The 15479-nt window shown below is 45.8% G+C and overlaps 1 protein-coding gene across 2 annotated transcripts in view; it reads right to left on the reverse strand.

Moving 5' to 3' along the window:
• The window catches only part of LOC119209364 (contactin-associated protein-like 4), a 41912-nt gene extending 31193 nt beyond the window's left edge, over nucleotides 1-10719 (reverse strand). For both annotated transcript variants that reach the window (XM_037458649.2, XM_037458648.2), the window contains exon 1: nucleotides 10443-10719. In XM_037458649.2, the coding sequence (XP_037314546.2) occupies nucleotides 10443-10587 (145 nt within the window). In that variant the 5' untranslated portion in view covers nucleotides 10588-10719. The remainder of the gene's footprint in view (nucleotides 1-10442) is intronic.
• Between the last annotated feature and the right edge of the window lie 4760 nt (nucleotides 10720-15479).

A 15479-nucleotide genomic window follows, 5' to 3' on the forward strand; every position in this document is an offset into this window, starting at 1 on the left:
CGGCTCTCCAAACCTCTGAGGAGATGAGGGGAACGGTTCCTCTCAGCCGGGCTTTGGCCCCTAAGAGCCGACATCGTGAAGAACAAGCAGACGACTCGGAGGGAGATGGAGCCGGATGTTGAGAAGCTGCTGGACCTCGGCAGCGTTGGACAGAGACGTCCTGTGAATATTAAAGTGCTGCAGCTTCACCTCGCAGGAGACAACCACTTGGAGGGTTTTCACAGTGCATTTTTATTTTTAGTCTTCCGGATTAACTGAAGAAAGAAGTTTACTGAGAAGCATTACTTGAAACCAACAGGAGGGCCTTAGAATTTGTTTGACTTATATTGAAGAATAATCATTGTAAATTTAGAGCTTTTCGGCTTAAAAAATGAAATTAAGTCAGATGAAAATACAGAAGACAAATATAGTGAAAGGGGTCTCTTTAAGTCTGCTGTGATAGAAACGGTGTTTACTGACCTATTAGAGAAGAGCGAAGATAAGATAAGTGTAATGCAGAACTTCACTGACAAGAGCACAACCGTTCTCCTGACATCTGAGTGATGTGATGTGATGGCTTTTAATGTAAAAAAAAATATCCTCCCACCAAATGAATGTTTCATCGTTTCTTGTACCTGAGGAGGATTTAAAGGGGGAGAGAGTCAAACCTCGAGTCCATCTATTCATCCTCAGTGTCACGTCTATCATTCATGAATAAACGATGGCAGTAAAAAGTCAGTAAAAAAACAATCTTTGGAGTGCCGAGGCCTTGGCGCCGTCGAGCTCCATTAATCCCGGCTGACGACGTGACGGGTGGACTCGGAACTCGGCAGAGACGGAGCGGGAGGCCACGGCTCGCCCCGCCAGCGCCGACCCCTTCGTTCCTGTTCCTCTGAATAACAAAGCGCCCACGGAGACGCGTCCATCCATCACCTCCACGAACAGTTCAGCGAGCAGGAGGTCCCGCGCCCCGGGGGGGTTCCGGCGTGGCTCGGCGAGTCGGAGCACGAGGCCGCGAGCGGGATAACGAGGCTCCCGCCAAAACGGTTGTTTTCCGCTGCGGAGCCCCAACGTCAGTGTTCATTTCACTAATCCGCACAATGTCCACCTCCGGGGGGTCGACCAGAAGAGATTCTGACAGGATGTGATGACGACGTGTTGATGTCACCGCGGTGAATAAAATCAGGCGAGCGGAGCTGGATCTGTTTATAAAATAATTTTTATAATATAAATATAAAATAATTATAATAGCAGATGTTGAAATATAGAAAATATATAGAAAATAGAATACGCGTTAAAATAAAGTAAAACTCATATATGGATGATTGACACAAGGCGCCTCCGCCCTCAGTAATGAGAGACTGTGCCCCACGGTGGCTACTAGACCAAAACTAATGAGAAAAACAGAAATAATGACCTCATTAAAAGATCTGTGACAAAATGCGTCAGCTGTAAAGATGAACAACAAACCAAAAACACCAGTTTCATTTTCGTTTTTTTCGCGCTGGATTGATATTCTGTCCGTGATGGATTGAACAAGCTGATTAAAACGGCTGAATTATTGAGCAGGAGCCCGTATCTGTTCTCGAGCTGCCCGTGGCCCGACTTAATTGATTAATTGAAATGCAGAGCAGCGTACTTTGCTAACTAATACCCTGAAGGTAAGGACATGGCAGCAGCTCTCCTCTCCTAGTTTAATTAGCATCGCTTTGACACATAATTAATAGCACAGGATGAGAGAATCTGATCTGGCTTCACAGCAACATATGGCGCCGTCCATCTACAGACCCCACCCATCCTCAGAATACAGTCCACTGACACCGGGGGGAATTCATTTACATATTTTAGAATACTATAAACATAAATCATGTCACCCGATCTGTAGATTGTTTACCCTCACGCTGGGAACAGACATTAATAGAAACAGAACGCCGGCAATCACGTTTAAAAGGTCTCCTTATTTATCATCACAGAGTGAACGACTTCAGCGCATTCTAATCAGTGGAAAGGCCAACCTAAAAAACACCGACGAGGTTTCTTACAACCAAAGAAGGAGAGTCAGAAAGCAAGAAGGATATCAGCGAGAGAAGCTGAACATCTCAAACCCAGTGAAACGAAGAAGGGTTCGACTACAACGGGGACACAAATCATGTATCACCTGGTTTTTGTTATTTAGAGATCGAGCAAGTGTGTAGGAGCATCACCACTGCATTGCAAGGGGGGGGGGGGGGTGCTCATCTTTCTGGACGACGCCAGCTGTAATGACACCATATCACAGCTGGCGGAGCAGAAACAGGGAATTATCCTTTGGGCCATTATTGGTTTTCTACCAGGAATGGGGTTTGAACCCACACGGGCCAATGCACATTGGAACTTAAGTACAACAGCTTAACCACTCGGCCACCACAAGGATAAGGATCAATCACAGCAACAACTACGTTGTTAATAGAAAGATTGAAAATGGGAACATCACCAAAAGAGCATCATATTCTTGAAAGAGATGCATTTTTAGCTTTCACATTCCTCCATCAACAAAAACTAGGGCTGTCAACATAAATGCATTAATCTATGCGATTAATGAGGCCACGATTAATCCAACAAAATATTTTAACCTAGTTAACGTACCTTTGCATACCTGCCAACTTTTTGGACGAGTGAGATTTTGTCGGGGTGACTAAAATCCTGCCACGCACACAGCCACACAAGTTGGTGGCTCATATATCAGAGAATTGGAATTAATTTGCTGTTGAACCCATGTTGTACCCTGTATTCTGGTGGTTTGTGGGGAGGCACAAAGCCATTGATAGGGGCAGCCTATTGGAGATGGACAATGTTAAGTTACATTTTGTGAAGCAGACATAGCTGAAGGTCCACCCCCCCATGACATGTTCGATTATATTACATTACATTACATTATTACATTACATGTCATTCAGCTGACGCTTTTATCCAAAGCGACATACAATAAGTGCATTTCCACATAGAGATACAAACTCAGAAGAACAATTAACAAGAAAGTACATTTTTCATCAAATAAGCAGTTTCAAAACATGTTATAGAAAGTGCCATTATAAGTACAATTTAAGTGCTGCCATTTGTTAGTGCTACGGTTTGCTAGTGTTTTAGTCAAGGTAGAGTCTAAAAAGGTGTGTTGAACCTATCCCTTATAGTTTATATAGATGTGATTTCCTGCATTCTAGTGGATTTTGAGTGGTCTGCTAAACCTGCAATACCTGAACTTCTGATTCATCTTCAGCATTCTAGACTTGAGCTGAACGAATGTTCTAAAACTATTGTCTAAATGACCACATGTAAGCCTTATTCATAGACCAGTGTTTAAGATTGGACCTAGGTGGGTAGATTGATATTTTGATTAGAATGGTATTATACTAATTCTTAACTGAAACCATAGCATGTTGTGAATAGCTTCTCAAAGAGCACTTCATGATTTATGTTCAGCCAAAAACGACACTATTCTTCACTCAAAGCCTCCCACCACACTGTCCATTAGAAACAAATAATTACGTTCACCACACTGATCATGTTCACATTCACAAACGACAAAGATTTAAAGTTTAAGAGAGTGAGTACTGAATTGGATGCTATTTCATTGTTACCTGTTAAATATCAAACATATTTAGAAAGGGTACAAAGACTAAATATAACGTTACAGTCGGAGGCAGGTTAGCTTAGCTCGGTTCTGACAAACAAAATTCGTCAATAAGCAATGTTGAGGTTTTATAATTAACATATTTCGACTCTAGTGAAAAATCAACGCGTCATACTTTTTCATGGTTTTAATTAAGCAGTGAGACGTTAAGTCATTCCTGTTACATTCTGTAAAACTTTTTCCTCCCAAAATGTCAAAAACTATTCCCATAGAAAGTATGCAGCGGTGGGTTGTTTTCCTTTTTGCAGAGAAAATAGAGAAAGTTTCCCTGTGTGTCAAAAAAAAAAAATCAATGAGTCAGACAAGAGGATCGATAGAAGCTGTTTATTACCCAGGGTGCAGTACAAACTCTGCTCCGCCCCAAACATTAACTGTCAATCATAACAATACAATTATGCAATGGGAAGGCAGCAGCCTACATCACTTGTACTAATCGCTCCAGAGGGAGATTTCATTAAATACCTTCTAATCTACCCGCTGCACTAAGTAGGTGTCTGGAATATATTTGCCTCTTAATTGAAAGCATCAACACATCAAAAAATAAAAAGCACAGAAATACTCACATCCTGCAGACAGCTTAGTGCAATTATTTTATTTTACAAGTGAGACTTTAAATCAAACGGGACACTGCGGATACAATTCAGAAAAAAGGACATCAGCACCGCTTCAATCGAAGGAGTTATTAAACACAGCTGATTATGCGCCTCTTTTTGAGTCACTTCACTGATGTGAGGCTGACGTGTTCTTAATTTAGATTAAAGGGCTGTCAGAGGACTCTTTTCAACCCTGGTGCCTGAGACACGTTGAACCGCCGTCTTTCCTCCTACACCTCCCAGATGTTTGGTGCACCACTGGCTTCCAAAAGAAAGAACACGAGGTGTGTGCACGCAGTGCACGCTGACCGATGACCATCGAGTGTGAGTTTCAATCAGACGCTTTTAGCCGTTAGCCTTTTAGCGGCTAAAATGGAGCTCGGTCTTTCTTTGTCCTTTTCGTGTAGGACTGAGTCAGGGTCCAGTCACTTTACACCTTCATCGAACAGGAGCGCCGGTCACCACATCGATGGGCTCACTTTACAGCCTTCTCTGCAAGTAATTTTGAAGTTCTCCATCTTCTCCCGCTGGCAGCTTCTCCTGAGGCTGGAGACACAAAGGCTGCGGCTTTCACCAACTAACAGAGGACTTTCTGTCCCGTCCAGAAGAGACGAGCGCCGCTGCGCTGAACTGTCGGCACACGACAGACTGCAATTAGGGCATCGGCCCGATATATGAGATGTGGTGCTGAATATCTCATCAAGGCACGAACAGACTGACACACGGATAGTCAAACTTTCTACTATTTAAAAAAGAATGGAGCAGATGGACGACACAGCAGGCCGAACACAGACAACACGTTAAAACGACTCACGACGTTCTTCACACCAAGGAGACTCTCTGGCTTCCGGCTGGGGATTTGGAAGCTGAGGATTGTAGCTTCAGACTAGTATCACGCACATTTACTTTAATGAGTAGAAAAATCTGGAGATTTCTAGTTTTGAGATGTGATATTTAGGTATTTAGGCTTGTGATTCTCACATGGCATAGCCTTATTCTCCAGTTGGGTCTACATTACTCATGAAAACGTATAATGATGTGAGAGCAGCATGTGAGGAAAACAGAGAGAGAGTTTGAAAATGTTTCTTTCTTTAAATTTCAACTATGTTCAACCAACCAACTTTTATGGGCCAGGCATTAATATTAACGCCACTGCAATCTTGCAAAACGCACAACTTGCAGAGCTCTGCAAAACCGGGGACTGCACACAAAAAACTCTCACACAAACACACACACACACACACACACGCACACACACACACACACACACACACACTGAAACGCCAGCTGGTGGTGAAATTCTAGAGGCGGCTGAGAATGTCACAGGAGGGAAACAACTGAATTATCTTCATTGTCCTTCTTTCTTTCTCCCTTCTCTTCTACATTTATCCTTTCCCTTTCTCCTTTTACTCCCCTTCTCCCCCTCCTCCCTCTCCTCGCTGCCTTTCATACCTGCATATTTCTCCTCCTCCTGAAGTCAAATCATCTCAAAGGTGTGAGGCGGCGTGTCCAGAAAGCAGATGGTGACCCGTATACACACACACACACACACACACACACACACACACACACAGCAGGTCATTGGGGGATAAAATGGGAAAGCTGCTGCCAGACAGCCTGCACGCATCGACTCCTAAACTCTGTCCTTTCTCCCTTCATCCCTTCACACCGCTCTTCCCCCACTTCTCCCCCCCCGCCCCTCGTTCGTCTCGCCTCGATGTGCTCAGCTTTGATTTAGCTCGGCCTCGGCCGCCTTTAGTGGCCCCCGTCCTCCCCTTTTGGCGCCCCGGTGTCCGACGGCCGCGTGGGGCCCGTGGTCGGCCCTCAGAGCCGGTCTGAGAAGGTGTCGGGTCCTGGAGTTTAGAGGAGTCCCTCGGTAACCGGTGCGGTGAAGGATGGACGTGTTATTCTAAAGCGTGGAGGACGTATGAAAATATGACAAACTTCCAACAGCAGTCCGGCTCTGCGGCGCTGTGCGATGGCGCCTCGCCCCGACCTCATGTGGAGCCTGTGTTTCGACCCCGCCCCCCCTCCCCTCCGTCAGCTCTTCCTCTTCCTGCAAAGGCGTTAACGTCTTCACAGTGTAAACAGGGTCGTGCAAAGAAGGCTGAAATGATTCACTCTTTTCCCTCACTTCACCATCTGGGTCGATGGATCCAGATTCATGACCAGGGGTGGGGGGGGTGGGGGGGGCATCGGGGAACCTCGACTCCATCGGGTCCTGCTCACGGCTCCATTATGCCAGCACACATTTCTATAAATGACACTAAAGAAGAAATATAGGGGGGGGGGGGGTATCCTCGGCTTCTCTCCCTTTCCCTCATTCTGATGCTGCCCCCTCGTGAATCATAAAGGAAGAGACGGGGGGGGGGATTTGAATACTTTATTTTCACGGGTTGTTCTCGTTGCAAACAGTCCGCTCACTGGAACGCAATAAATCCACATGACTCAGGGCAGCGCAGCACATGAAGCAGATGCTGAAGTTGCAGCCTCCTGTGTATTTTCTGCAGCAGATTAATCCTGGACCAGATGAGGGGGAACTCGTCAGCTCAAAGATTTATGACTAATTATTTATGATTCATGAGATTTAATCTAGGGCCACCAACATTCCCCACGAGCACAGTTTAAATATCCAACTGGAACCGCCTTCATCAGTAATAACACTTCAAAAGTTCTCTCACTGAAGGGGGGGGGGGGTACACCTCAACACCCCCAGTGCAAGTGGTATTATCTGCCATTAGGCTGGGATTAAAAGTCGTTAAGTGTTATTGATATTATCTGCCGCTAGGCTACGATTATACCGCCGCGGCTCGGAATCGGCTGGGAGGAAGAGAGAGGAAGAGGAGGAAAGACCGAGCAGACCTGAAGATGAAGGAAAGTGAGGAGTGTGTCCTTCATGTGTGGATGATGAGTCCTGCTAGTAGCACTAACTGAACCGACGTCACCAAAGCGTTGTGTTGGTCTGTGACTGTTGGCACATTAAGTCTCTTTTTTCTATACTTTATTTATTCTTTGAATTTGCCATCAGTAACGTTTCATCTCGTCTTGTGTGTACATCCAAGCACGTCACCCCCCCCGCGCCACTCGGCACTTAAGCAAGCATTTTAGACCGGGAGTACTCTCTAATTGACAGCCTCGGCCTGAGAAAGCATGTTGTGGGGGATCGGGGGAGATCGGGGGGGGGGGGGGGGGTGTGGGGGGGTCTCTCCTCCACAGAGCAACGTTGCTGTTTAACAGAAGGTCAGATGTGTTTCTTTCACTCCAGGCAGCTACATCTTCATATTAATGCGCTTACATAAACTTTAACCCCATGTTTGCTTGAAACACCCAGGGCCAATCCAATTAATTTCAACCTACAGGGGGGGGGGGTAGTTACACACAGACACACACACACACACGCACGCACACAGGAGGAGGACCAGTTTGCTTTTTGCCATGCTCAATGCAGAGGCAATGACAACAGTAACAGAAACATTATTTCAGGTGTGGTGACATCTCTCTCGGAGGGAAGGCCTCATTAAACAGTTTGAGTTGCATTGTGGGAAATTCAGGATGCAGTGGATACGGGGCTGCACACATATAGGTGCTAACACATCAGGTGCATTGGTGTCCTGGTGCTTTCACTTTATTTTGATTTTTTTTCAAACCTGACACAGATGCTCAATAGCAGCTTATTGCTAAGAAGCATCATCCTAACATCATACACAATGAATATGTGAAGTACACAGTAAAGCAGAATAATAGAGTTGATTATGTTTGGTAGTGGGTTGGACATCACACAGCAAAGATTTCTGATTGTTTAACGTGATCTTAGATCCACTTGTGAACACAATGGGCCTTTGGTCCTTTAATTACAGCTGCATCACAAGCCAATCAAACCCTTTTGATCAATACCTTTGTCTCCAAGCTGATCTTTATAGTGCATTTTAGCCTTCATGCATAGTGTCACGGTGCAGCTAACAATCAACAACCAGCGTGTTGAATTACATAACCAAGCTGGACATATTTTGATGTGCTTCATTTCTGCTTTGGGAAACATCATAACCGGTGCAAGAAGCAGGAGAGTTTCTGAATGCAGCACAGACGCCACAGCGCGGATAATCAAATGCTCCACTAATTAATGTAGGGATGAACTGGAGGCAGTGTTGTCCCTAAATTGTGCTTTGAGATCCAGAGAAATAAAGCAGAACAAAACAACACGCATGAGATCAAAACTTTCTGAGGGGCACAATTAGAGACGCAGCAGGACACCGATGAAGTCTCTCTGCTGTCAGAGTAATGAAGCCGGCTTTATTGTTTTGCTCTTTTCAGCTTAATCCACCACTTTTGTTTACTGTGACATAATGTGCGATCCCGAAAAAGGAACTCCTCAGAAACACAACAGTCACATTTGGAGTTGTGCAGTAAATGGTTGCCTGAGTGTATGAGCACTCGCTTGTGAACCATAACTACGACGCTTTATTCAGCACACAACACCGTTTCCTGCAGGGTTAGGGTATTTTACCTGTAATTTGCACAAAAGCAAAAGCGGACCAAAAGCCATTATCTCTCAGTGGACGTGAACAAGGTTCTTCATTTGTTCTTTGAGAGTTCATCAGTACATCAAACATTAAATAAAAACTGCAATGTTATATTCATTTTTTATTATATTAAAAAATGATATTTCACTTCTATTTCCAGCTTGTTCTGCTGCCCCCTAGTGGCCACAAAATACACCCCTCTTCGCCTGAACTCCCCACGAGATCCGACCTTTCTGTGCACACACTGGGCTGGAGGCGGTTCCCACCACAATGTGACTCTGTCACGCTGTCTGCGTCAGAAGGAGATTAAACGCACAGAGACTTTAATGTCCGGCGGGCATCTGTTTCACACGCCGACGTCCTGCCATCTCATCACGCAAAGTCCTCGCATGCAGCGCCATCTGTGGCTGTTTAAATATGAATTTCTGCTTCGCTATCATTTAGTAGCACCGAGGTGAACAGCGAGCCGTCTGCAGGCCTGCTGTTAATGGGCTGCTGTGGTTTTATGGTCTGTGTGTGTGCTGCTGGGTGAGGCCCGGCGAGATAAACAGACAGATGCAAAGAGGTGAGGGGGAAGCAGAGAAAATGGACCTGGCAGTGAGAGCCACAGATAGCCCCCATAAAACTGGACCTACAGGAGAAAAAAAAGACATTAACCTACTTAGATTAAGATTCCTCTGTGACCACAGTGCTTTAGGACAAACAGGGAACCATGCGGATGGACCAGTGAAGAGTCGTGGTGGGTGAACATGCAAACCCTGAAACGAGGTCAGTGTGAGCGTCGTGGAGCCTCTTAGGATCCCTTTGTAATCTAAATGCTTTTTAAACCCTCGCAGGACACAACTGAAGCATCGCTTTGGGCCTTGAAGCTCTAAAGTCAGCCGTGAGGAAGAGGAGGGAAAGAAGAGAGAGACTGAAGCAGAGTATCACTCAGCCAGAAAGGATGGTTGACGTGCACGAAAGCAGAGAGAAGAAAGGTGACAATAAGTCAGGATGACTCCTAAGCACCTGCTTCCATAACTTATAAGAATGTCTCATCATCTCCATCTTTATCCTTCTTTCATCCAACATTACATTTGTTTCCGATGTACACTCATTTAGTGTGAAATAACTAAACAGGAAAGCTTCTCCTCTATTCCTCCATCAGGTTAGAACAGGAAACCTTGGCTCAGTCCCAGCAGCAAATTAACTAGAAAACAAAGCGATGGGGCTCTTTTACGCACACAGCGGATCAACTCGTCCTCAGACAGGTTTGTTTGGGAATTATATGCTTTTGTCTCTACGATGGCTTCATGAGCACCAACAGTAAAGTGAGCTCAACGTTAGGGGATTTGATCATTTAACCCCGGAAAGAAAATTCATGACTAATTAAACTGCGACAAAGATTGCTGGATTTGGATATGAGACCCTTATACCGAGCCGTATACCGACTGGAAACACTTGTACTTCTCCTGTACAGCTGGACGCGGGTCCGTAAAAACGAGACGCACAGAAGCGCATCTCCGAACGTTATCCAAATAACCACCAAACTAAACCAAAGACCGAATATCACTGCATCGGAAAGCAGAATCCTTGAAGGACGGACGCGTTGCGCACCGGGACCCTCCCGCCGCGCGCTGCCCGGACTCGCTGCGTCTCCTCCCGGGAGAAGTGTAAGAAAAAGCCGCATCGCCTGCTCACCTTCTCCGGTTGTCCCGCACGAGCTGCAGAGGAGCAGCGCGACGTGAGCGATAATCCCAGCGGCTCCTTGACTCCTAGAATGACTCCTAGGATGACTCCTAGAATGACTCCTAGGATGACTCCTAGAATGACTCCTAGAATCCATGGTGAGGAAGCAAGAGAGAGAGAGAGAGACGGACAACTTCTCCTCTCCAGCTCCTAGAGAGATCTCCTCAAACCCGACAGGAGGGAGAGAGGAGGGATGGAGAGGGAGGGGGAGAGAGAGAGAGAGAGAGAGAGAGAGAGAGAGAGAGGTGTTCATCTCTGTTGTTTCCTGCTATTCTGCAGCTTTGTGATTGGAGCGTGGTCTCTCTCTCTCTCTGTCTCCCTCTCTATGTCTCTCTCCAACACAAAGGGTTATAATCCAACCCCCAATGAGAGGTTTTACAGGGATACCCGATGGCATGGTTGCCACCTTTCCACCTTCTGGAGTTCTGAGAACCCTTTCTACAGGGAACACGGGCGTTGATGTGGTGCATCGTCACTCACAACTGTTTTGGCTGGTAATCATAGTTTCAGGGGGAACCTTTTCTTCTGGGTTGCCTGATAAGTAAATAGATGAGAAGGGAAGAACTTCAGCCCCTTGTTAAGAACCTTTTTGGACCCGTATTTCTCGTGAGGTTGAGATTTCACAGATAATTGAACTGACCTGCTGGAGGTGGATGAAAAGTCAGGGGATCACCAAAGTCAATAAGAGTTTTCCTCGGTGGATCACTGAAGTCTGCACAAAATGTCACGGCAATCCATCCAATATCTTCTGAGGTATTTAAGTCTGGACCAAAGTCGTGCACCGACTGACCCACAGTGCCATCCTCATAGACCCACCAGTCAGAGAGATCGGCTGAAAAACGTGTCCCTGAAGCAGCCTTTGGAATCAGGAATGACCTCCTCCTCGTGGTGGCTCCCTGTTTTCAACGCTCCGCTGAAGGTCAAAGTTCATGTGCGAAGAGAAGAGCAACACAAAGTCCTGCTGTAATCAAAGCTAGCAATAGGCTCAGAATACTGAGGTAAAGTCCACTATGATTAAGCAAATCCATCAAAATCAAAGACACCAAAGGCAAAAAGCCTGAAACAACAAACACAACGTCAGAATCAGAGATGGAAGGATGGACAGAGATTAAATGGAGATACAGCCTCCGATGGTACAAAGGCGTCCCTGGGAGCACATGGCCATCCTTTCCCAGAGGCTCCTAGCTGTTGACAGGAAGAGCTCGGTCTGACTGACGAAAGCACGCAGAGTGAAAGAAGAGAAATGCAGGTGCACTACGGCAGATAACGAGGGCCCAGAATAGATACGCGGAGACATACGTGATCCTATCCAGGTCACGAGACCTGTTTTATACGATGATGAATAAAAATCAGAATGCAATTCACCAGATGGGGAAGCGAGAACGGCTGCCAAACCCACTTTTGCGGAGGATTGTGTGAATTCAAGGGCCAAGTGGGATGGGGGCTGTTGTAAGGTTGTATTCCCTTCTTCTGTCTCTCCTTGATTGACTTCTGATCTGATGGAATCCCTTTCTTGACGACACGAAGGGTGAACAGGCAGCGCACACAAGGCCAGTGGCATCCGCTCGGTGGGGGTTGGAGACGTCTGGCCACAGATTGTTTCCCCGGAATCACGTATCACACACAAATCCATCCTATCATTCCTCAAGTCAGGCTGTCTGTGTCCCACAAGACACGGCACGGGCCAATCAGCATCCTGTGAGGCGCCGGCAGATAGGGGCGGGGCTTATGCGTATGCAGGTGTGTAATTCATAATTTGTCATTGCAGAGAGAACAAAGAACTGTTCGGCTCTTCTTTGTGGAAAATATGTTTTCTGATGCTCCCCCGACTCACTTTGGGTGAGAGTTTGAATGACATATGGTTCCTCTTCTGCCAAGTATGTTGTACTTTCATTGGCTGGCCGGTGAACAATTTTACAAGTACATTATGGACACAATGTTCTCAATTAACCGTGTTGAAAAGATTCCACATCCAGAAGGGAAAGAGACTTCAAATTGATCTGATTCCAGTAGTGAGACTCAAACCAAATACACGTCTCTGCCATCCATCTGTGTGTCCAATAGAAACTACAGAATGTGAGTTTCCTTCTATTGGAACTCGACCTTAAAAAGAACAATTGCATCTCAGGCAACAGGAGGTGTTTGATCCTCACCACACGGGGTTTGGGGAAAGATGGCATTTTTTGAATTGCAGGTAGCCATCGTTACCTGCAATTCAAAAAGTGCGTATTTTGCAGAACCCTGTAAACCTCATCAACGTTTAAGAAAAGGTGACAATTGAAATGTTGACAAGTGGCCATGTTAAAACCTGAAAATGCACTCTGAGGCACAATAGAAAATACAATACTATGCAAAGGCTTTCATCCTGTCTTTTATTTTCAGCAAAACAAAAAACGAGCTCACCAAACACATGCAGCTGTCCATTAAAACCTGAATAAAGCACGGTAGCTCGGAGGCACGCTCCTGCCCATCGACTGGGGGGTAACAGTAAATCCTCATAGGATGGGGGGGGGGGGGGGGGGGTTAGATGAAAGAAAAAAAGCCCTGGGAACAGACTGCGAGTCGGCAGGGAACCTGATAGTGAAACCTGCGGTGTGCAGACAGCAGGGGGATCGCGGGGTAAAGAACCTGTTGCACAGCGGGAGAATCAGATAACACACACACACACACACACACACACACCTGGGTGGAGCTGCAGACTCGACGCACACAGAGAAACCAGCCGGCTGTCCGAATCTATAATAATATGCAAACCGGAGATGCTGATGCAGCTTTTTCTGTCAGCTTTATTGTGTTAGAGTCCAAAAAGAAGCCCTGAGTTTGAAAGTGTGTGTGTGGGGGGGGGGTCTTCTGTTGTGGAGTGGAAGTAATTTCCCTGTTAATTAATGCCCTCAGATTCCAAGCGGCGTCACTGAAGTCGTCGAAGGAACCAGGCTAAATAAGTAAATGATTCGGCACTTGTTCATCAATTGACTCGCAGATCGACTTGTTGAACACGAGAGGCGACGGCAGCAGGAAGCAGCTTGAAGAGGCAGGTTTTAATAATGTGATGAGGGTCTCATCTGAGGCATAATTATGATTTTATGCTGCGTCGTACATCTGTAGTTACAGCATCTGCCTCGAGTCTTCTCATCAATTATCAACAGTGGAAATGTTCCCAGTTCCCGCTGTTAAAATAATAACTAAATATTCATGTTCGGGCTTTGTGAATGTCTGAGAAAACATTGACTCAGGATTTGTTAGTAATTATGTTTGATTCAGTGGTGGTAACTCACTGCTTTGTATACTGGGAGATCTCAATTATGTCAATATGGGATTCTGTGATCATGTCTGTGTGTAATAATGAAAACAGGAGCTTTCAAACAAACCCAGAGCAAAGCGCTTTTACCGCATATTCTGTTCTGTGTAAATCCTTCCGTGGGCTAATAAGGGTTTAAATTATTCAACTGAAGGCAGCAGAATACAGAAGAACATCCAAGTGCCTCAAAGCCCACTGTGAGCTCTCTGTTTGCAGTTGGTGGGGAATTAATGTAGTGCACTGAAGCTTCGGCGGCTCAAAGTGTCACTTGTTCACGCTGGCGTTTATGTTGAAGCCCAGACGGTCGTCCGTCCATCCGTCTCCAACCTCTTCTCTTCATCAGTGTCCGTCCCTGTGATTAGTGGAAGCGGGCCCTGTCTATCTGCTGGGAGCGGCCAACGCACACCTTCGTTCAGACGGCGTTTGCTCGCCCGAGTGGATTTAACAACTTGTTAAGTGCCAGGAGCGCGGCGCCGGAGCAGCGAGCGGCTGACAGGCGGCCTGCAGAGGGCCCGATGATGATGATGATGATGCACATCTAAATGTGTTTAAAGGCCGATGAGTGGCGGAGACGATGAGAGTCAGCATCCTCACGTGTACTTCGGCATGTCGGGGGGGGGGGGGGGCAGAAGTGCTTAAAGTGTTCATTGATTCGTCTTCGTTGCATATTGCAGTGATGCTGGCAGCCGACGCACGTCGATAAAATTGCTGTTTGAAATTCTGAGAACGCTTCTTTCGCCAGAATCTTTTTTTTTTTCTGACATTTTTCTAACTTGAAGCAAAGAGAAAATCGTACCAAAGACGATGAGCAGTGCTCCCCCCCTCCCTGACTGACGTCCTCTCCATCACACGTCTTTCTCTACATTGTGAGATATTTGTCGTTTTATTGCCCTGCTTCGACTTGAAGGGAATCAGACAACAACCATTCATTATAATTAACACGCTATCATCCCTGTTAATCCCTTGGACCCTTTCTTCAGCATTTCTCTCCACTGAGATACTTACTAACAGCTCCATTTTCCAAAGTGCTGACCCAGCTATCAATGTACACCTGAGAAGAACCAGGGGGGGGGGGGGTTTAGCGCCTCAATAAAAACAGCTTTATCCGCCATATGAGCGTTGAGTCCGTGGCTACAGCCAGCGGGGCCCTCGGACACCAGAACGTGCACTAAAAAGCAGCTAAGATGCTTAAACGTGCACTAAAAGCACACACAGATGGTCCCGAATGTGCAGACTAAGCAAGGAGAAGTTTAAAATAACAACTCACATTCATTCTACACACAGTAGCTGTTGTTTAAATGCTCCGTTAACCTGTAATAATATAAATATGGAAGCTCTGACTCTGTTAAGAACAATGATTGACAACAGTACCAATTATATGGTCACAATAGTTCAGAAATGTTATGTTGGATTTTACAATAAGTTTTATAGCTAGACATATTAAAAAAACTGAATAAAATAAAATAATTGTCCAGTAACAGTTGTGTCTTCTTGTGCAATGATTCCTCTTTCATTATCTATTAATGAACTCATTTGAGGGAAAAAAAGGGAAATAGGCTTCCATTAAGCCTGAAAATAGCATTTCAATTCACCTCCCTCATTAAAAAACGTTGTGGGGGGGTGTCATCAGATTCCACATCATCCGTTATTGGAGAGCAGCAGCTCAGCTGATGGAGGTGTAATAATTACCC

This window comes from Pungitius pungitius, chromosome 15 (genome assembly GCF_949316345.1).
Source record: "Pungitius pungitius chromosome 15, fPunPun2.1, whole genome shotgun sequence".
NCBI lineage: Eukaryota > Metazoa > Chordata > Actinopteri > Perciformes > Gasterosteidae > Pungitius > Pungitius pungitius.